This window comes from Dermacentor albipictus, chromosome 1 (assembly GCF_038994185.2).
Source record: "Dermacentor albipictus isolate Rhodes 1998 colony chromosome 1, USDA_Dalb.pri_finalv2, whole genome shotgun sequence".
Lineage (NCBI taxonomy): Eukaryota > Metazoa > Arthropoda > Arachnida > Ixodida > Ixodidae > Dermacentor > Dermacentor albipictus.
The window spans coordinates 325,335,392-325,358,183 of record NC_091821.1 but is presented as its reverse complement, the minus strand read 5'-3'; the positions used below and the strand labels follow the sequence as shown (position 1 = coordinate 325,358,183).

General features: G+C 44.2%; 1 protein-coding gene across 3 annotated transcripts in view; it reads left to right on the top strand.

Annotated features, from left to right (window-relative positions):
- LOC135909143 (phosphate-regulating neutral endopeptidase PHEX-like) overlaps positions 1 to 22,792 on the top strand; it is a 220,270-nt gene that overhangs the window by 15,945 nt on the left and 181,533 nt on the right. For all 3 annotated transcript variants that reach the window (XM_065440968.1, XM_065440978.1, XM_065440985.1), the window contains one exon: positions 1,194 to 1,371. In XM_065440968.1, coding sequence (XP_065297040.1) covers positions 1,217 to 1,371 — 155 coding nt within the window. In that variant the 5' untranslated portion in view covers positions 1,194 to 1,216. The remainder of the gene's footprint in view (positions 1 to 1,193; positions 1,372 to 22,792) is intronic.

The window sequence follows — 22,792 nt, the reverse complement described above, 5'->3', positions numbered from 1 at the left end:
CTCGTTTTGAGAGCATGCATGGGCGGTGGCGCAAATGCGTTCGCTCGCGGACATCGAGCTAACAGCGTGAGCTACGTGTGTTGCAAGTTTCAACTCAACGATTGAATTGGAATGGATTGAAGGTGGTTGCTGACAGGCAAAGGTGTTTCGCCATCGGTTTCCCAGTATTCGTTGTCAAAACTTCGAACGGTGATTTGCCTTTCGGCCGCACTGTGAGTCGCTTTGCGGGAACCGAGTGAGTGCAGCATGAATGGGTGGCCAATAGTCCCGTCATACGCAATCCGCAAGCTCAAATCGCGATCTGTTCCCATGTAGCTGCAGAAAAATAAATCGCATATTTTATGTATTCTAAGCACTCTGTGTGTTGCAGGCCACCTTCCACATAGTAATGAGCGCGCGTGCGTGTTACTCTGCATTGTGACACATTGACATCATTGTATTTAGCTCCTTTACGCACATGTAACCTTCGTCCTATGCGGAGTGGCGTGAACTACTAAATGTACTTGTCAAAAACACTGTCTTCCATAGGCGACGTTGTCGTTTAAGTTCCTTTGTAACACTTGCGCTCCGAAAAGTACTTACTACATACATTATAATGGCGCTCATGCGTGCCCGAAAGCAAAAGAGCTAATGAATTTTCCCCGGTACTGCGTGGGCCTTGCTGGTAATAGCCTCGTTCAACTAATTACAGTAGTCACTGCAATTTCTGCCACGCGGCGACTGTTAGATCTTACAACACGAAATCGGGCACAGAAAGAATGCAGGCCCCATTCTGCGTCAGAACGTTTTCCTATGTAGTTTGTGCCGCAGCAGGGAGAGAATAAGAAGCCAAAACTGCGCCTCTCGGCGGCTACGGCTTCGAGCTGCGGCGCGCGAGCTCGCGGATTCATTGCCGGCCGCGACGACCGTATTTCGATGGGGGCGAATTGCAAAAAGGCTCGTGCGCTTCGAGTTAGGTGCACGTTAGGTTTATACCAAAGTCCTTTACTACAGTGTGTCTCATAGGCCACTGTGCAGCTTAGCAGTGTTAAAGGCTACCATTTTATTTTGTGAAGTTAAATACGGAGTGACTTCGGTGTCCGTTCTCGCGCACTAAGCAATTTGGTACGACGTCGTTCGAATTCAGTTTTACATCGTTTATTTCTCTCTTACTCTCTTTCTTGCTTTCTCCCTCTCTCTATCATTCCGTTTAGGTGAGTGAGGACAGACAAAAGCCATGTTGTCTACGCCCGACGATACATCTAAAATTCAGCGAGGCAAGACTGCCTTCGTGCTGGCGTTCGTCATAATCTCTGCACTGGCGTTCGGCCTTGTACTGCCGTACATGCCGCGGCTCATCAATCTCGGAGGACTCGCGCGAGACCCCGACAGGTGAGTCACTCGTGGTCTTGCCTGCGTCCAACCACGCACGCGTTATTTTTGCTAAGCTCGGATCGTGGCGGCAACGTTGTTCCCGAGTGCGGTAACCATCACCAGCTTTAAAAAGGGACGACTACAAGGAGCGGCTTAACCCCCATTATGCGGCACTAAGAAGTGCGGAACCAGCTTTATGTGGCAGATTACCTCTCAAAATCACTACTGTTCAAACTTCTTCGCTCGAAGAAATGTTGATTATTAGCGGACATAGTACTGCCAAAAGTTTCGCGAATGGAGCTTCGCGCCGTAATATGAGAGCGCTGACACGCCATTGCCCCCCCCCCCTCCTCGCCGCCACCTCAAAGAAAGGCTAAATAATTTTCAAAGTTGAGCTTTTATTTTTGGCTGTACTGCAGTTCATTGAGTTTCCACCAAGCGCTCAACCAGCCGACAAGAAACGCTGCAGTCTATCATGTAACGAGGAACTTGTGCGAGAATTCAAGAGTGGTGTCGCCACCCGTATTTTGATCATGCGTCTTTACGGCAGAAGGCGAAGGAAGTTGCGGTTACAGTAGAAGAGCTTGCTCGTGCTCGGACGACATATGCGACGGAAAATCGCATCGCTTGCGTTTGTCTGCTATGAGGGTGAGACTGCTGCGATCTTTGGTATGAAAATTTTGGTTTTCAGGATAACATTTCCCGGTAATCAACAAACTGCGAAAATTTGCAGCCTCAGCGTATTGCGAGACAGAATACGAATTTTTAGAACAGCGGATTATAACTCTTGCATTTGCAGTATTTACTTCAACTTAGTTTATTTTTATTTCCTGTGAGATTAGTTCATCTAGTTCCTTTAATATTTATACAACTGTGATAACAGCTACCTCTAGAAGACTCCTTAATTATTCTACTTTACCGGGGATTGCAAGAAATGTTCTGAGACATTCTGTCTGCCTTTTGTTATTTTCACGTAATTAGTGATAGATAGAAATGACATTGTTGATGCAAAGACAGTCGCATTTTCACAGACGTGTTTTTACTCTTAAGCAGTGGTTTTTATGTCAAGTTTATTGATTGGTACACACACAGCAATATGCAACTGCATAAAAATTTAGCTGAGGCGGTTCGGAAGTGAATGTTGCGGATAAAGGATAAAGTAAAACGTGGATTTAGCACTAAGAAACAGACTAAACAATGTAAGGAAGAAAGTGTGCTTAGTTTAAGCAGGCGTAACTAAATAAATGTTTACAGAGTTCTGAAATGAACTGAGATTATGACATGACCAGATGCTAGTTGGAAGCGAATTCTGAAAAAGTACATTTGTAAAAATGGCAAATTTTTTCCTGTAATTATATGTTACTCTGAGTAACTCTAGGCAACCTTGTTGAAAAATCTTAGTGTTCACATTGTTTTGGAGGAATGGGGCGCAGAAACTGTCTCTGATTATATAAAACCATATGGCGAGATTGAAACCATGGCGAAGCCATTTTAGGTTGTGGTTGGTAAGAGGATAAGAAAAGAATACGTCTGATGGACAAAGACTCTACATACGCTCAAAGTTATAAGACTAAGTGCTTGATTTATGAAATGGCGCTAGTAAGAAGTGTGTGCCAAGTACTATCATTCGATGATAAACAGTAATTAAAGTGACTGTTAATGGAACCGTTGCAGAGTTACATGAACCTGTGTTGTTCAAGATAGTGTAAAGCATTGATTGCCTCATGTAACCTAACTAATTCAGACCAACTGCCGATTTAACGTGCCTGCTAAGTTTCAAATGTGGGTCCAATAAAACGCCAAGAAATGTAAGCGAACTCGATGGCGCAAAAATAGGGAAGAGTAGCTGGGGGCCCCGCATTAGGTGCTTAGACGGGAATGAGAAACGAGAGAGTAGGGTTTCTTTTTATTAACTTTCTTGTTATTTCTTATTTGTTATTTAATTTCCTAAGGGCCGAGAAACAGCTTTACGCCTTAATTTTGGATCGCTTGTGTTACACAAAGAACATAAGTCTAATAAACAAAAAAGAATGCCTCAAACAACAGCGGTACAAAGCGCAACAAAAATTGAGTTATTCAGAGACAGAAGTCAGATAATAACTTTAACGACATTAATACGACATCATGCGGCAATCTCAGTTTGATAGCAAGGTTAAATAAGCTATTACCACAGAAAATAATTTTGTATAATAAGCGTAATTAGTACAGTAGATAATATGTAAAATTCCATAAGGAGCAAAAGAGTACGTACTTGGGCTGGTTGGTTCACGATTACGAGCAATAAAAACAGCGCTAAACGATGGGACGAGTGAGGGGACACAGACAACAGCGCTGTTGTCTGTGTCCCTTCACTCGTCCCGTCGTTTAGCGCTGTTTTTATTGCTCGTAATCCATAAGGGGGCTTTCTCACACATATAACTTGGTCTAACTAAAATGGCAAAGTTCCATCTAGCATCACTGTTAACGCTGAGACATTCTTTTTGGAAGCTTTGACGGTGCTGGGAACGGAGAACAGCGTGGATGATGTCACCAGTTTACAGGTTAACATCTTACTAACAATTGTTGAAAGACGTTCGCCATTTTGAATAGGCGTATGGAAGAGGTGTGTGGAGCAGCACGCTTGCACGTTTTACATATCGTCTATTGCAGTAAGTGAGACACATAGATGAGTCATTGTTGTAGTCTCCGAAAAACCCTCGGGAACCTGATTATTGGTTTCCGAAAATAATAAAGGACTGCAAGTTGCACTACCTACGTTCAGGTGGCTAAGTAACTGCGTAGGAAAAAGTACAGCAGTGTGACAGATATAGAACGGTTCTCACTCTGAAATAATTATGGTATAACAATTCTAGCAAATGCTTATGGTCAATTATTGAAAACTACATCTAGCGACAGCACTTTGTGAATAATTGGTTTGGTGCATTAACAAAGTGCAACAGTGCAAGCTCCGTTTAACAGTTAGACGAAATAAATTGTTCGCCTGATATAAAAGTATTTCCTCATCCTCAACTTGCGAAACAGTTATGGGTGCATAGTCAGCTAAGAGTTTATGCTTACACTTTTTCAAATACAAGCAAACTTGGCCTTTTTAGGTTATCGAACCATCTCTGTTTCAGAGCAGCAAAACATACCTGAAGAGCAAAAAGTTTAACTGGCTTAGTGTAGTCCAAATTGGGGAAAGTGTTTACAAGTCCTAAATCACATGATGAACTTCATGTGGTGTTTGGGGGAAAAGAGAAATATGTGGGTACAGCAGAATACTGGTGAAGTCTCTTGGAAGTGGGTGCACGTGTTGTAATGACGACCACTGGCGTAGCAACAGGGGGGGCCGGGGGGCCGTGGGCCCCGGGTGCACGAGGCTAGCAGGGGGGGGGGGGGGGGGGTGTCATATACGTCTGAAGACACCCGAAAATTGTCGATATCCGCGCCTCCCTCGACTACACCCGGGGGGGGGGAAGGGGGGGGGGTTGACAGAAGAGCTAAGGGCCCCGGGTGCCATACGACCTAGCTACGCCACTGATGACGACACCGAGCCTTATTATGTTTTCTATTCGTAAAATATGCTTTAGACTATCGTCTTACGAAGGAATCTCATATCCGCTTTTCATTGCAAAAATTTATATTGGATTGGGGTAGTCGATGTAAACTTTGTTCCCTCGAACCAATCACCGAAAATTTCACTGTCGTGAAAAAAATGAAAATATTCAACTCATTGAATAGATACAGACAAAGTTCTTTTTTAATGCGTCTTTGGTACATACTGCTCTTTACAGGGTCTTATAATATAGCTGGTGCTCCAACAGAAAAAATATATTTAGGTTGGTGTATATCTGGCATTTGTATTTAGCCTGGGCAGTTGCCTCGCAACGTAAAATGATAGCGCTTATTCCCCGCACTGAACGAATCTCGTTCGTGAACGGCGCGAGCTATAGCGATGGCAGGCCCAAAGAAAGAAGTATTTGCGAAGAGCTGCATTAGTAGCTTGTATCTCTTGTTTTCGAGACAGACGTTGACCCGACTAACGTGCAGAGGCAGAGTTGAGTCCTTCGAGACGTGTCGCTCGTAGTTGGTGGCTCGACGTAAATAATAACGTTCAATTTTCCTTTGTTCGTCCCTATTGCATGCAGCACATGACTACGTAATTTTGTCGCTCTTCTCAGCCAGCCGTCTGCAAGAGGTTCCAGACACTTCACAAAACCCAGAATTGCTTTGTTGTGAAAAAATTACGGCGCCAACATAATAACGCGTGGAAAATATGCACCAAGTAAACTTAACTCTCCTGCTAGAGCAATTTAATGCGGAACCTCACACTTTCAAGGGTCATCTTAAACTTCAATGTGAAGACACAAAAATATGGCACCTAAACTTGTTTTCCGCTTTTCTTTCACTCATCTTTACGGCACATGCAGCAAGCACATGCAGCTATTCTAGCTCGACGATTAAAAGGTACAAAAATTGTACAGCACTAGAATATTCCGGGCACTTTCAGTCGAAACAGTTACCGACTCAAGCGTTGCAAAAGGATCAGTGATATTCAGTGATGTTTGCGGCTCTGGGCCCATTCACTGTGGCCACGGTAGGCTTCCGCAGCGAACACCGCCATCCCCTTAGGAACAACTTCTTTCTGATGCGCACAACGTCGTCTTCGTGCAGTAGACTGTTTTTGGCTGTGGCTTTCAAACTACAAGCGCAGGCAGCGCCACTCTCAGTCAGCACGACACACAACACCCCGCACAAAGTGCCCATTGCGGAAGCCTTGCCCGATGGCGCAGCACTTTGTGTGCCCGGCTCCCAACACCACATTGTCGTAGGAGCATGTGTTCCACCGCCAGTGACGATTGCGGGCAAAGCTTTGTTTTTCTCCACCATATGGTGAAGCTCAACCTCAGGACGTCGTGGGTGGTTTGACAACGACGGCGCGATGATGGGACAATAGAAAAGACGAATAGGCATAGCTAACGTGGATTCGAGCTTTGGGTGTCGGAGTAAAAAACTACCAGGGGTGGTCGGTCGGCGTGTCAAACAACCATCCAGTATAGATCAAGCGAGCAAGCGACGCCTCAACGGAGGTCTACAATTGAGGTAACACTCAAGAAGGCACCACTCTTGACATTTTACGGCTAGCAAGCACACAACCTGTACACGGGCTGCTTAATTACACACCTGCAAGGCATCGTTAACAATTGGGGCATGCCATGAATAACGCCGAAGCAATTACTGCAGTTCTAATCACCCCTGTCTAGCGTTGACATTACGTTTGCTTAACACGGTACGCTTCCTCTCATCGACTTTTATTTCTTTTGGCTGTAAACTTTTCGTCCGGCTTGACCAAGTCAACGGTGTCGAAAGTGCTGGAGGCTAGGGGAAGGTGAGAGAGAAAGAAAGAAGAGGGGGTGGAGGTGGGAGCGTATAGAAGACAACGAACAAACGTGTGATGAAGCTCCCTCTCTTATTTTTGTTTTTGTACACGCCGCTGAGCTACATGAGCCTGATCCTGCAGAGGAAGTTATCTCTGTGTGACGGGACCAGTGCGACACCCCCTACTTCCTCACTTCCGATGTCCTAAATGAATGTCTTCCCCGAACAGCTCCTCTGTCGGCAACACGATGTTTTCGTTGCGGCGTTCTTTCGGGACGCGTGTGGTTCTTGGCTCGTTGTTTTGTTTTGTTCATCTTATTTTCCATATTTTTTCACTAGCGTTCATTAAGATTACCCTCTCGCTATGTTTCGTAAGTCATATACACCAAGCTCAAATTATGCCCTATCGTATGTTTCTTTTTCCCCGTTTCATTACCCTGGTCGTACTTCTTGACAGCGACCCGCGACGTGGGCAAAGCAAGATGGGCCAAGCACACGTGCGCAAAACAAGAAATCTCCGTCGCAATTTTTATAGCGCCGTGTTCGAAACACTTGTTATTGTCTCGCCGATATCTACGGCAGATACAGCTGGCATTGACAGCCTGTTTGCCATCTTGTAACTGTGCCGAAAAGGACAAAAACAAAACCTAAGGCTTTGTTTCACTGTAGGGGCATGTTCATAAAAGCCTAAAACAAATTAAAAAAACTCTACACAAGAAACGTAGCGACAATTGCATACGGTGAGTGAAGCTATTCTTCTACGTCTGGAAAAAGAAAGGAAAGCGAATGGTAAGCAGAAGGAATGACACTCGCCGCCATTCATATATTTGTCTGGTTTGCCAGCGTCACATTCTGCCAGACATGACATTTTCATCACTTCGTATGCAGAAACGAGCACATGGGCAGATCTATTCAGAGTGTATAGCGACTTGTCAAGCATTGCAACAATGTGTGTGTGGGGAGGGGGGGGGGGTATTTTGCAAGTGTCGACCTAGTGGAGGACATGTCCATTTCATTTGCTGCTCGAGTTCGGACTGGCTGGGCTATGGTGCGCGTCAGAAGGAGACAGGCGTCCCCAGCCAATCAGCGCTTCAGCAGCAGACCAAATGGACATGTCCACCTGGTGGACATATACAGAATAGCCCCCCAGGTGTGTGGTCAAGTGCGACCAGGATTTTGCTGTGAACCCTGTTAAGCAGCGATATCTGCAAGAAGATAGCAGAAAAATAGCCACGACTGATGACAGCGAGAATACTTCACCGAACATTTCCGTACTCTTATTTCTCGTATATTTTTAGACTATTTTAATGCTTTCAGAAGTCTTGAGAAGATAAATGAAAACTTGCCCGGTTGCACGAGAAAACATCGTCAATACCTGAGCGTATCTTCACTACAAAATGTTTCGATTGCTTTTTGCGTGTGCTCTTCGATGTAGTAGCCTGGTGCGGACAGACATGCATGCCTTATTAGGCAATGTAGACTTATTCGAGTAGCAATATTACCCATCGCTAAAGAAATTGTCTTTTGGTCACAAATTAAAAGGTCAGAAGTTAATTTGCGATTGTTTCATTGTGAACATGGAACTCCGTGTGGGTTCTCAACGGTCAATAACTGTTCGACTTGGTAATTGACAAGAATCTATTGTGTCGTCTCGTACGCACTTCCTGGTCACACGAGTCTTCGTCGAAATCTTGACTATTACTTATTGTTATTCATTCACAATTTACACAGAACCTACCTTACATCGGTGGCTAACAGGTGCTTTTTAATCAAAACCGAGATATGCAAGCTGAATTAATTTTTACGTTGCTAAAAGTTAATACCCCTTTGAAATTCGACACAGGAAATATAGGAGGTAGACACCATGGCGTTAAAACTGTGTATTTTCGAAGGCTTTTAGCAACTGAGTAGTGAAGGTGTGACCACTAGTTCCAGCTGATCTACACGAAGAAAGCGACAAATGTAAGGTTCTACTGATTACAAGTTGGTGGTTATCGTGGCAAAATTTGCTATTGTATTTCGCTTGCTGCTTTTAGTCACTATATATATATATATATATATATATATATATATATATATATATATATATATATATATATATATATATATATATATATGTGTGTGTGTGTGTGTGTGTGTGTGTGTGTGAGTTTGTGTGTGTGTGTGTGTGACAGTCGCAATAACCACATCGAAAGCTTACTACACTTCGTAAAAGTGTTCGTGAACAGATAAATGTACCCATTTCTGTGTATAATCGCTCCGCCGTCACTTGACAGCACTTGTCCCCACATTTTAATAATTAAGGTTCACCGATTTGCATAACCAGTCCGAACAGCTGTCGTGTATGTCTGACAGCGTCATCAGCTGGAATCCGACTATCTTGGAGCATACCTTGCTTCATCTAACTTTAGCCAAAGCTTAAATATATGCTGGTCATTCGTAAAGAGGACAGGATTGAAAATATCGTTTTGGCATCTCTGTGGCATCTCTTTGTTCGGTTAGTTTTTCTGCCTGTCACGGAATACATTTTCCCGTCATAAAAACAGCCAAAGGAATACTATTATAGAAGTAAATAACCTTTCTACTCGTTTGCGCCCTAATCGCATGCTTTCAAACGTGCCGTGTGTCACTGAATACCAGAAAGATTGGCAGGGCTGAGGCGATCACCGATTTCTCAGTTTTGTTGTGGCTGTGTCGAGAAGCACCACGGGGGTTGCTGGTAACCGACCGGTGGCGTGAAATGTATAGTTAACGCCAGCATCGCCACTATATCCCTTTCTCATTGATAGCGCACTAGATTGATGGCATTCATTTATGCGCTGAAAGTTATAGAGCACGCGATCGCATGGCGTAATTCCCCGGAATCACGAGATATTTATTTAAATATTTCGGGGGCTGTCTTTATGACACGGAAGAAATAAAGCATAATAGGTAGAACAATTTCAAAAGGGTACTTCATCACTATAAACTGATTTAATGCTTCTCTTTACCACTATATTCAGAAATGCGCGTCAGTTTGAAGCCCCGGTTCGACTTGGGTCAAAATAACACCTACGGTAAATGCGCCGAAGGAAATGCAATGAGTGCATTGGGCACGTTCACGACAGGCGTCATCTAGACCAAGTCAAGCAGGGGCTTCAAGTTGAAGCGAATTTCCGAATACGATGGTTAGCGTCCCTTTAGCGTTATCACCCAATTGCGCAGCACAATATTCTTCGTCTGATCAAATTGCGCGTGTGACTCGAATAACGCTGCACATTCTCGAATTTGTGGACCCACCGCGGTAGCGCAGTGGCTACGACATTGCAATGCAAAGCTCGAAGTCACCGGCTCGATCCTGGGTCATGGCGGCCGCATTCTGATGCGGGCAAACTTAACAAGAAGTAAATAAAGAAGAAGCTTGCCTACTTAGATTTCGGTGCACGTCACGGAACTCTAGGGGGTCAAAATTAATTCGTAGTCTCCCACCATGGCGCGCCTCGTAGTCACATCGCGGTTTCTGGCTGGCAAAGCCTCGTAATTTAATTCTAAAATATGCGCGAGCATATTTACTCTGAATATTACTCGCATATTTACTCGCAGTGATTACTCTGAAATATATACAATGAGTGAGTACATATAGTGGGCGCACTTGATATTTCGACGGCTGGCGACGTGCTCGCGGCTATAGCTGCGGTTTCAGTCTTGTTTGTTCTTCTGGACACAAATTCGACCAATATAAAGTTAGATTAGTAAGTGCTGTGTCTCTCTGTGTGTGTGTTTTTTCTACGCCCTCGTTCTGTCGCGCTTACACATCCTATATCATAGATTCCTAAATATCCGTCTTGAAAGCGTTCTATTCTTGAAGGTCACTACAATGTGACGCTATATAGTGATGCTATGACCGGTTACCCGCCGGCAATAAAGCCTGGCATTTGTCTATTTCGCCCGCCTGCGTGCAAACGGGCCAGGCGGGATGATAAGGGTGCGAAAGGTGCCGCAGTTGGAGTAATAGGATTCCTCTTCCGTGCAGTTTCGTTTTATACTTACTTTTCTTGTTTTTAATTGCCTCCAGTGGCAGCCAAACTCCTATATTACCACAGAAAGAACAGCGCTCCAAGACGGGACACGAAGGAGGAACCACACTCACACAGAGCTGTGTCCCGTCTTGAAGCGTTGTCCTTTCTGTGATAATGAACCGCTGCCAGCGCCTAGCTATGGGGAGAAGCCGGGTTACAGGAGACGTGGGAGCCATGCGGGGAAAACGAAATCAGGCGAAGCGTGAGAGTCACGCATCCCCACAAACTCTAGTGTGCTTTGTCCGGTCTGAGGTTCACCCCTAGGTCAACTCCTTAGCGTTGTGAACGTGCGTTTGGTACCCCGTTGTCGATGAAATACCATGCCGAGCGTCACACTACAGACGATCTATCGTGCTACTAAACTTCAAGCAATGCAACAGGACGAGTACGGCGTAGAGGCACAGATGATTGGCCCGCACAAACACCATTCTTTTTTTCTTTCTTTTTTTGTCCCTATACTCCGCCTGCATCATGTCACACAGTTTTAATTTAGTGTTGAATATGACCTAGCAAGACCATGCAATATACCGATTGCGTGTTCACTTACATACTTATAGAATAACTTTATTTTCGTGTTCTCTGACAGCACAGCTTCAATTTCGCGATGCTAAAAGCGGCTTCCGTAAAACTGACGTCTCACAAAACCATCCTTATTTAGCCGCGGACATCGCAACAGAGATACGATATAACTTTATTGTTCGACCGGCAGTACTCATACGGCGACACTCGAGTTGGTCGTAATTAACAGTTTTGTTTCATTTCGAAATTACAACGCCACGTGGTGTTGAAACAGTATCCTGCGATGTTTATTAGAGCGATCTGCACTAAGCCAGTACAATTTAAAACATGTTGCTTGTTGAGAATGGATGAGTTATCAAATTACCTTTTGTCTAAGTCGAAAAAAGAAACGTTACAATGAATAGCTGCGAGATACTGGCGCAGGCTTGATGTAGGACGATGAAGACAGAGGCCCAAAATGAAGTAGAGACTTGTTGAATTAGATAGTAGGAGCCGAATAAGTGCGATAAATATAAGTTCGGCTGGCATGGTGGCATCAGCTCATCGTTCGCCATGGTAATAGCAGCTCTTAAATAGGAGACAAGAGAGGCGCACGCTGGTTTGGGTTATTTGGGAAGACCCCTGAGACCTAACTTCGGCTGTCCAACAGAAGAAGTTGCCGGCTGAACTTCTGGCCCTTACAAGGCAAGTGCCACGCTTAGCGCATGAAAGTGGCAAGTACGTTTCTGAAGGGATCGATGTCCTAAAACAATTTAATCATTCCATTACAGGACTGCCTGATCGTCTACCATAAAGTTCCTTGAAAGTAACCGGCTACCATTCATACGCACTGGTCGACAAAGAAGGTGGTTCCATAACTCTTCTTTTTTTTCTAAATTTCTAGAAAAATACTTCGGGTACAATTTTGACATCCTTTAAAAAGGATAACAACGTGTGCTTCTCGAAATGCCTTAAAAATTAATAAACGATAGAACTGATATCTCCTCGAGAAAGTACAGACTTTTTACCGAATGTCAATATGATTTCAGAAAGAAACGTTCAACTTAAAGTGCTCTGTTAGCAAAGGAAGAAATCATATTATACAATATCGAAAAAAGTCTTTCGATACTTGCATTATATTTCGATATCAGTAAGGCATTTGATCCCGTAAGTTATAAGTTATTATTAAATAACTCGAATCCTATGGATTTAGAGGAATCCCCCTCAAACTTAATCAGTTATATCTGAGTTCGCGTTCACAGTACGTTGAAATGAATAGCTTTAAATAGCGCTCACAACCAATTAAAACCATGGTGCTACAAGGTGGCACTCTAGGTCCTGTATTATTTTGATACATCAGTGACGTAATCAACATTCATGCAGATTGCAAATTCATAATCTATGCTGATTACTGCACATACTTTTTACAGGAAAAATTTAGGTAATACTATCGAGGCGCTAGCAATTAATACCTGTTAAAAAGAATTTAACGCTAAATGAAACAAAAACAATATGTGTCCTTTTTCGAGCCCTTGGCACATCCATACAGTAATCACATTAGCTTATGCCTATGCAGAATTGCAGTAACCAAATCAATTGAGACTTTTGGAGTAATCTTTAATGAACACGTATCATGAAATTACCCTATAGATTACATTATCTAAAAGCTGAGTCGCGTGGTTGGTGCTTTAAATCGCTGTCGATGTGTTTTGCCTGTTACCATAAAGCGACTTATTAATTAAGCTCTCTTCTATGCCCGTGAGAAATACTGTGGTATAATATTGGGGGGAAAACTAGGTTAACCAATTTGAATACGCTAAAAATACTTCATAAATGAGTGTTTAGGGCAATAGAGGACATAACATACCTTGAACACACCAGACAACCTTTTGCTAAGCATAACATTATTATGGCGAACGGCATATACGTATGCAGGTTGCTACAATCCTACATAGTGTCTCGCACTTGCAAAACTTCAACATACTCGAAGTATTTACTTCCATCGGTATAAACTCCCTTAGAAAATTCCCTTAAATTACGCTATGTTTACGGAACGCAAAGGCTTGGCTACACATTACCAAACACTCTTAACGCATATTGACACGTGTACTTACTTGTTTGTGTTTATCAGGCGACACGTTTCACCACCTAGCAAATGCTATGCACTGCGCAGGACGCGCCCGCATGTATCGGAAGTTCCTGGAATGGCATCGATGGTTCCATCCGCTGTCCGGTGACCGAACCTTGTGTAATCTGATTGCATGTGTGCGCAACGCGAATAATGTAGGGCTTTGCGGAAGGCATGCGGGTCCCACTAATTACTCTGGAACATTCGACCACTGTTGTAGAAAAGCCGATGCGCTTGACCCGCCGATCATATTTCGACGACCACCGATCGTATTCGCCTCTATTGCTCTCCATTGAGTGTAACTTGATTTTGTGGGCACAAATTCGCCCAATAAAACGCCAATTTCGCCATTCACCGTTTTGCTTTCATCACCCTCACTACCACGTGACAATATGAGGAGCAAGACATTAAAATCGACACACTAAACACCACCAATGTAATCAGATTGTTTCTATGACTGCGCATCCTTTAAATTGTACTGCTTTGTATCATTGTTTTTCACTTAGCATAGAACTAAGAGGCCATTTGTCTTTCTCTTGCTCTATTATGTATGAATATGATGTTATGAGAACTAATATTATTTTTCGCACAAGTGTATACTATTTAGACGTTCCTCGCTTGTGTATTTATCCTGTCGCCTTCATTATTCGCTTATTGTTTCTACAATTATTCGCTTGCGCTTTTACATTTACCCTGTCGTTGCTCCTACAGGGAGGACGGTGCTTAATCAAGCTGCAGTATCTGCAGCTTTCTCGCCGTCTCCCCCCTTTTCACCGATGTTCTTGCTTGGAGAAAAATAAACACACACTGATGATGATGATGATGAAAAGTAAAGCTCAAAGCGAAAGAAAACTGGGCAGCGAGTTAGAGCTAAATAAGTAGCTCAGCTTATCAAGGAAAGTAATGTGACCTGTTTGCACGTGTTCTTTACTGGATACACATATATGGTAGATTGCGCTTTGAGGGTCATTATTTCGGAATACCTGACAGGAGGAAGCCGCATCGTTCATTCAAGAGAAATTAAATTTTTGGACATGGTTGACCCCAAACCGTACATATAGTTCAAATGACATACTTGCTTTCGAAAGTATGTTGGTGACAGGATCCTGTCGAGGATTCAAACCGAGCATTTAAGATGTTTTCCATCGACACAAATGACTTGCATTTCTCTTTGCTCTTGACAGAATCCTTCCACTAGTTAAACACGGTGTCGATCAGTTTGGTCTAACGTCTTTCCAGAATGCCGTAGGTATTAATGTCGGCAGATGCTCTTTTCTTCCTTTTTCTTCACTCTTTCCTATTTTTTTATATCGCAAGGATGTGCCTAAGGTCCATGTGCACGACTTTAAACGGGAATGTCTACTTGCGAAAACAAGGCGCTTTCATAGGTTCGTGAGTTGCTCCTCTTCTAAGATCCTGCCGACAGTACAGGATCCCGAGTTGCAAAAGTTCCATTAAAAATTAGGCATTGCGCGTGTACTCCGTTACGTAGATGATTTGCTCGTTCTACTCAATCGTGATCACATAAGTTTCTATAACATTTTAAGGTATTCATCATCCTCATCATCATCATCATCATCATCATCATATTTTATGCCCACTGCAGGACGACGGCCTCTCCCTGCGACCTCCAATTACCCATGTCCTGCGCCAACCGATTCCAACCAGCGCCCACGAATTTCCCGATTTCATCGCTCAACCTAGTCATCTGCCGTCCTTGACTGAGTTTCCCTTCTCTTGGTGCCCATTCTGTAACCTTTATAGCCCAACGGTTATCAAACCTGCGCATTACATGACCTGCCCAGCTCCATTTTTTTTTCTCTTAATGTCCATCAGAATATCGACTACACCCGTTTGCTCTCTGATCCAAACGGCTTTCTGTCAACGTTATGCCTAGTATTCTTCGTTCCATCGCTCTTTGCGCGGTCCTTAAGTAGGTCTCAAGCTTCTTTGTCAATTTCCAAGTTTCTGCCCCATTGTCAGCACCGGTAAAATGCACTGATTGTACACCTTCCTCTTCAACGTTCCAAGGATTGCCTCCCTCCACTTACGCTAATGCATGAAGTACCATGCAAAAACAAAATTACGTTGTTTCTTTTTTTTTACATTTAGAGCTGTACCTTCGAAAACGTCGGCTGCGGCTGCGTTTGAGCGCAGCCGCGCGTTCCCTATCTTGAAAGTGATCTTCGATGAGTACAGAGTCCATAGGTGCGCCTAGAGCTCATAGCTTCGTGTGTGCTGTGTTCTGGCCGCTTAGTTTGCGTTGTAGCGAGAGCCAGCACGAAGGTCAATTCTCTCGCTACTGGTAACGCTCTTCATCGCGCCAGTGTCTGCTAATTTGCTGTTACAATCGATGATTCGCCTTTCGGGTGAAACTGCGACGTTGTGCCCTTTGTTCGATAAGAATTTTAGCACGTTCTGTAGCACGTACACCAACTAAATACATTGAAAAAGTTTAGGGAAAGGAAGAAAATGTTGGGGCAAATATTTGCAGAAAGAGACTGCAAATTCGGCTTTCGGATCAACTCAGGAACTGTACGCTAATGTGTTGAAATATAAATGCCAGAAGCATTACATTGTAGCTGTATCACTTTCATTCGATCCTCTGTTCTATGAGACATTTTTATGATGCTTTATGTATTTCTTGTTCCAGCAGGTGCTGTCTCTTACGAGACGATAGCCTCTATCTCGTCTTCCTTAGTTCCCATGATCTCATAACTGTCCATGGCACTTTCGAATCAGCCAAGACGAGTTTTACCAGAAAGGTGCGCATGCGACTCAGCAATTTCTTGTACCCGCGAAGCGCATAAGCTTGCGTCTAGAGAACAGAAAATGAAGGGAAAATGAAGCAAACTGCACGTAGCGCTGTTCCAATTCCGGCGTTTCACCGGCGATAAAGTGATGCACTTCCACATTTCGCTGGCCCACGCGCAAGATGCGTCAGGAAGGAGAATGGGCGGGGTGTGAATGGAACGAGAGGCGCCATATGTGGAGTGCTACGATTCTCCATCGATACTGTCCTGGCCTTCTTCTCATTGTTTTTGACTGCCTACGACCCCGCTACCCACATCCTACGCATCGCCATAAATATCCTTCATATATAAACATTATTGGCAAGCGAGGAAGAAGCATCGCATCAAACTCGCCAAAGAGGAGTTGGTTGACATTAAAGTAAGTTTCGCGGCTAACATAAACAAGGGCCACGTTTCGAAAGGTGTCGTTTCCTGAAATTATGTTTGTCTTTTTTATCCGGCGTCGTCTTCAACGACTGACCTGGGCAATATGGCATGCAAGTGCTGCATCATGTGGGCATATATGACGAAAGGTAAACAGAATAGTAAATGAAAAGAGCTGTTGCTACATATGCCGTTTCGTATAAATATTTATAGGAAGGCTTTTGATGCGGCATGGCAACCGGCTGCGAAACGTTAAAATAACAATGGTGGCTGACAAAGCAGGCTACACGTCAGTTTTTTTGGCACGTTTAAGAGGTCATGAACACACACGTTTTATGCGCCAAAACCACGACCTGATCTTGAGCAAGGTTTGGGCACGGGTTAGTTGGTATTCCATGGTATCAATCGTCACTTACAGCGCATACATAGACGAGGGACAAAAAGGACGACGAAGACAAACGATGCCTTCGTCGTCGTTTTTGTCCCTCGTCTATTTATGCGTTGTAAGTGACGACTGATTTTGAGGCATGCCGTATTGGTGCACTCTGGAATATCTTGGAACACCTGTACTTCTTTAGCACGTACCTAAATCTGGGTATCGTAACTGAAATAAGCTTCGAGGAGTCACCGTATCCAGAATTTTAGAGCCAACTTAATGAAAGTAGACGAGGTATGGCTTCGCTTGTGACTGAAACAATTGAGGGTGCTGCATTTTCCTGCAAACGTCATCCTAACTAACAAGTGCTGCGCAGAAACCCAACCTAAGTGCAAGTTCGCCCCTGCGAGAGAAAAGCTGCCGGCTGTTTAGGCGCAAAGGCCACAATAAATAATATAAAGCTGACACGCTGCAGCTACTTTCGGCACCTTTACAGACTCACCTCCACTCGCGCTCATGCAGTGAGCGACAGCAGAAATATTTGCCGCAAGTGAGCGACTAATTAACTTTTCGACGCTGCACTGAAACTGTCGCACGCTACACAGTGCCATCTTGATAAACAACGTAAAGAAATTCTGGCAAAATGGGAGGGGCACCGTAGTGGAGGGCCCTTAATTAATTTTATCCGCCTGGATTTCTTTAAGACGCATCCGAGAGACGGTACACGAGCGTTCTTGCACTTCACCCACATCGCAATGCTGTGGCCGCGGCCAGAATCGCACCCGCGACCTTGTTCTTAACAGCGGAATGCCAGAGCCACTGGGCTACCGCAGCGAGTAAAGTGGCTTATTTAGGCTAGTGATGACGTATTCGGAAAATGTGATTCGGAATGTTAATACGACATACTTTTGCTACGTTCAGGTAAACGCGACATGCACAATTTTCGCACATTTGTTGATGGTCGGCGCAGCACTGTTAAAGACAGCTTTATTAAACCAGACACTACAAAAAAAAAGGAACGGGAAACGTTTGTTTTTTCGTAGCCAAGCACGTGTTTTTGTTTTTACCTCGAATTCTTATTAGCTATACTCTACAAATGTATACTTTTGTTTTGGTGAACCTGCCACCTTATCGTTCATATACATTCATCAGTGCGTTGACAGTATTCGTATTTAGCTGGTGGTTGGCTTGGTTATGGCATCATAAATACTGTTATAACAATATCGAAACGTACTTATTTTCTGCGCACTTACCAAGAAGGAATGTGCTAGCGTACCGTGTAAATCTTTATTTAACCAAAAGGCATGAGCGGAGTTTAGCATAGCTTAGGCGCTTGAAATATTCTTTTGCTTTCGTTTAGGGAGTACTCTCTCCCTATCCCTGTCATCTCTGTCCCTTTTCCTCCTTCTCCACACTGCTGACCGATGTTCAGGTGCCAGCAGCATGCTACACATTTACGGTGCGCTCAGCAGGCTTTCCTTTTCTCCGTCAACCAATCTCTCTTTCTCTCTCTTTCTTCCACTTAGGATAATAGTGGCATAGCGTCTATATATAAGTGCAGTGTACGGTTCTACCAACCATCAGGTGCTGCACAAAAGGACTTCTGAAGTTTATATCTACTTCTGGTATCCTCGTAAAATACTAAACGAGCTGATTTAAATATTTGGTGGACAGTAATTACGAGAAAAAAAAGACAGCTTGTTCAAGATCTAGGTATTTTGATATATTCTTCAGGCAATTCCCCATCTCTATATATAACGTAAGTTGCACTCTTTTGGCATGCAGAATAATAAATTTAGAATTACTTCAGCGCCTTTTCCACGTATACACTGTTTACGAATTCCACGCGCCTTTAGTTCTAGATCTGTTCATTATATTCATAAAGGTGTCGCTAGCATAAATGCGTGTGCCCGCATCCATTATCACATTGGACAAAGACCTAAAGTTAGAATATGGTTCAAATCTGTGCTGTTCATCTCTTCAAAATTCCATAAATGTGGAATTCGCGCAATCTGTAGGAACTGTATAAGTAAGGGAGGTAGAAGCGACTGGCTGGTATTTACAGAATGTGCCGCTCAACGATCGGTGCTAAATCACGCTTGATACGGCAATTCTCGTCAGATCACCGAAACTAAACAGCATCGGTTTCCCCCGGTCCTTGCGAGGAAGGCTGCCGGGAAAAAAAACGAGTGTCGATGCCATCTGGTCACACGACGGAATAGCTCTGGTTTCCACTTTGATCAAAACAGTTGTAATACTCACACAAAGCCATTACGCTATCACCCCCCTACCAACCCTTTTGCGGCCTTAGCAACCACTCCTACACGGGCAGTTTCATCGCGACGTTTTAATTTCTTTCCAAATGCGGTCGTTTTAAAATGTGCGCGCCGCAGCACGATCGCAGTTACCGGCACACCTAAGCATGGTATAATGCGCGCGCGACGTCCACCGTGGTGGTTATTGCGTATTCAACATTTATGGGAATGCGGACCGCTATTGGCGCTCCTGCGTGACCTGCCTCTATATGAGCTGCCTCTATATGCAAAGCGTTATTCGCTTCGACCGTACTATACAAGCATAAATAAAGCGGCGATGAAACAATTCAACGCGGCGTCTTATTATTTCTCTAAGAATCTGGTACGTTTAAAACCCTAACTACATAGACCGCATTACATATATTTATATATATAGTTATCAATCGTCACTCAATACATTTTTGTCTACCGTATCAGTAGCGGCGAATCTTAAGCTACACTGTAAAGAAAGCTGTTAATTTAAAGAAAACTTACAGAAATCTTCTGTAAATGCTCTATGACAGAAACCTCTTAAACGAAGAAACATAAATTTTCAGTTCATCTTGATCTCTAGCCCATAAATCAAGTCAAAACTAAAATATAACCGTTTTAAATTACTGTAACTGCATGAAAAGCTAAAAATGAGCTTTTAGACTTTTTGTTCTTTTTATACAAGCCGTTTGTTGCACATACCACGCACGACGCGCTGTTTCCGGTACTGCCACAATCAAGATGGCTGCTCTTGGAGTAAAGGCATGTCGGCAGTGCTCCGTTCCTGTTTTCGAAAGTCGTAAGAGGTGAGTGGTTTTCAAGTACATTACAAACAGTGCACGACGTATTCTTTCACCCAATATTTTCTGCGTGTTCATGGCACAGAACAGGACTATAATGTAGCACGCAAAGAAAACTCAGGTGGACAGCGATAAAATTTAGCAACTACGTGTTCCGACATTCCAGCGTAGGTTGCGTTTTCTGAGGTAACATGCGATTTGGGTATTAAATTTACCTTTAGTTTTTTTTTGTTATAACACACGTAAGTGTTAGTCAGTGGGCCTGACAAATGTATTATTGTCTATCCTTGCCTTTTCGGAATGTACTTGTCTTTGCTGTGGCTGCGAGAAAAAAGCATGCGCGTGCTCTCAACAAAGCTCACTCAGCGATGTTACCTCTTAGCTACGAACAAGTGTTTAATTTATTGAAGCGACCGCAAAATGCGACTTTTCTTTCTCTAGTGCGATATGTCATTTGTTTTGATGCTGGCATATGAACCCGCCGCATATGAGGGCGCATAGCATTCAGGATTGATTTTGTTGCTTCTTTAGCTGCGGTTCGAGTGTTTTAGTGCGTTACCGTCGGGAAATGATTTTGCCTGGCCACTGACTACAGTGCTTCATTTCAAAATGTGTTAGCGGGGACACCGGACTGCGTGGCCCGGTGTGCTATCTGCGCATTTTAAGAGCACAGCCCACAGGGTGCTAGCACCCGAGCCGCGAAGATATGTTGTGATTACGCTCGTGGCCACAAAGAATCGCTCGCATGTTGTCCGCTAGTCACTTCCTGACTCTGGCAACTAATAACTAAATGTATGAATAATGGACTGCAAAAATAAGAAACAAAAACGTCAAAATTTGCATGAATTGAACAGCAGCAGCAAAACATTTAGTAAAGAAAGTAAAAAGGCAGCATGTACAGATAATGTAGTGTGTCCACCGTTTTAAATTATCAGGACTATTTTCTACCTTCTGCCATTCTGCTAGGCGTTGTTACGAAAAACATCTCAGTGCCCTTCCACTCTGGGAAGAAGGATGACCAGCGAAGCGGCGTATACGGGCCCCTTAATGGCGAACTGAACCTCCACCTGCGGGTCGGCCTGGCATTGCACTATCTCCGGAATTGGCCCACCATGGAGGAATGCTTAACGGCTGCTTCGCCTCCGCCACTGGTCGGCCCCGCATTGCACTATCTACGCGATCGGCCTGCGTATGGGGGAGTCTTACTTACCACGCCAACAACGACACGAAAATTTCCTTGGACGGTAGAGGTATACAGCTTCGCTGTAATAGCGGACGTGCGATTTGTTCACCACCGCGCATTTCGCCACCGGGCGCAAGGGGAACTGATGGAGGCAGCGTGGGAGGGAGGGGTGGGGGCCAACAAGTGCGTACCTTACGCGCGCGACGGCGCGCCGTATTTTGAAATCGACCTGCAGACGGCTCGTGGCTTTGTGCGTGCGGTGTTCTCGCGCCGCTCTTGCGTTGAACCGATAGATTGCACGAAGGTCACCGCTCGCTCCTGCTACTGCGCTTCCTCACACCAGTGTTCTGACAGCGAGTGACCGCGCTCATCGAGTGTGATTTGTTCATGTTTGCTTGTTTGTGCGCGCTGAGACCAGGCTTGTTAAATCAGTTAGTAAGCGAATGTTTTCAAGTTTTTTACTGCCGATAAAACTAGTATCCTTACATCGTATAGCACTCATTTGCTATCGTAATCGCTGCTTTGCCTTTCGGGCGAAAGTGATGATGTGATGTGATAACGTTGTTTGGAATCCGGCGATAGGGAGGCCCGGGCCTGGGGCCGCCTAGATGGCCACTGGGAACTACTGCTCCCGTTCGGCTTCCTTGGCTCGCTGGACGTCCCAAAGTTGTCCTTGGAGTTCTGAGCTGAGCAGCAGGGCCGACCTCCACGCCCGTGGATTTTCTGGGGGGACTGACATTTTATTTTGGTATATTTCACACCCCCACAACATGTGTTGAAGGGTGGCTCTAACAGACTTGCATAGCTTGCACATATCGCTCTCGTATATATCGGAGTAGAAAGTTTTTAGTTGCAAGGGACTCGTATAAGTTTCTGTTTGTAGTCGCCTCCAAGTAACGGACTCAGCTCTGTTCAGTTTAGTGTGAGGCGGTGGTAACACACGCCTACGATTTTGATAGAATTTGGTAATATCGCTAAATCTTGTTAATATATATTTTTCTCTCCAGATTTCCCCCTCCGCGTTCTCCTGACCGATGGAAGTCACTCTTTGCTCAGCTCGGCGAGTAAAACCTCGAGCTTCGCATGTCTGGAGTCGTATGCGCTGGGAACCAGAGCAATTGCCTGCCGTTCTTCTCTGCATTGCTTCATTGAATCTGATGATGTGCCATGCCTCAGAAGAGATCCTACCTTTTGCATAATTTCTAATGGCCGCTTGAGAATCGCTAATGATTTACTGAGCATTCGTGGAGACCAATGCTAGTGCAATGGCTACCTCCTCTGCTGTCTCGGAATGTTTGGTATTAACTGATACGCTTGTAAGGGGTTTTTGATACGCTTGTAAGGGGTAAGGGTTTTTTCGTTTCCCCGTAACCAGTTATTTGTTTTTCTAATACCTATGTTTGTGCTGCAATGCGTAGCGCTGCTTTTTACAAGGTTTTCTTATTTTGTTTCAGTGTTTATTTGGAAAATTGAAAATCTCTGCCTGTGTACTGTACTGCCAAGTTGATAAAGGGGGCAGGCCCTCTGTCAAGCTTACGAGCTTTTAGTCCTGTCTCCTTCTCTGTCCAAGAGAAAAA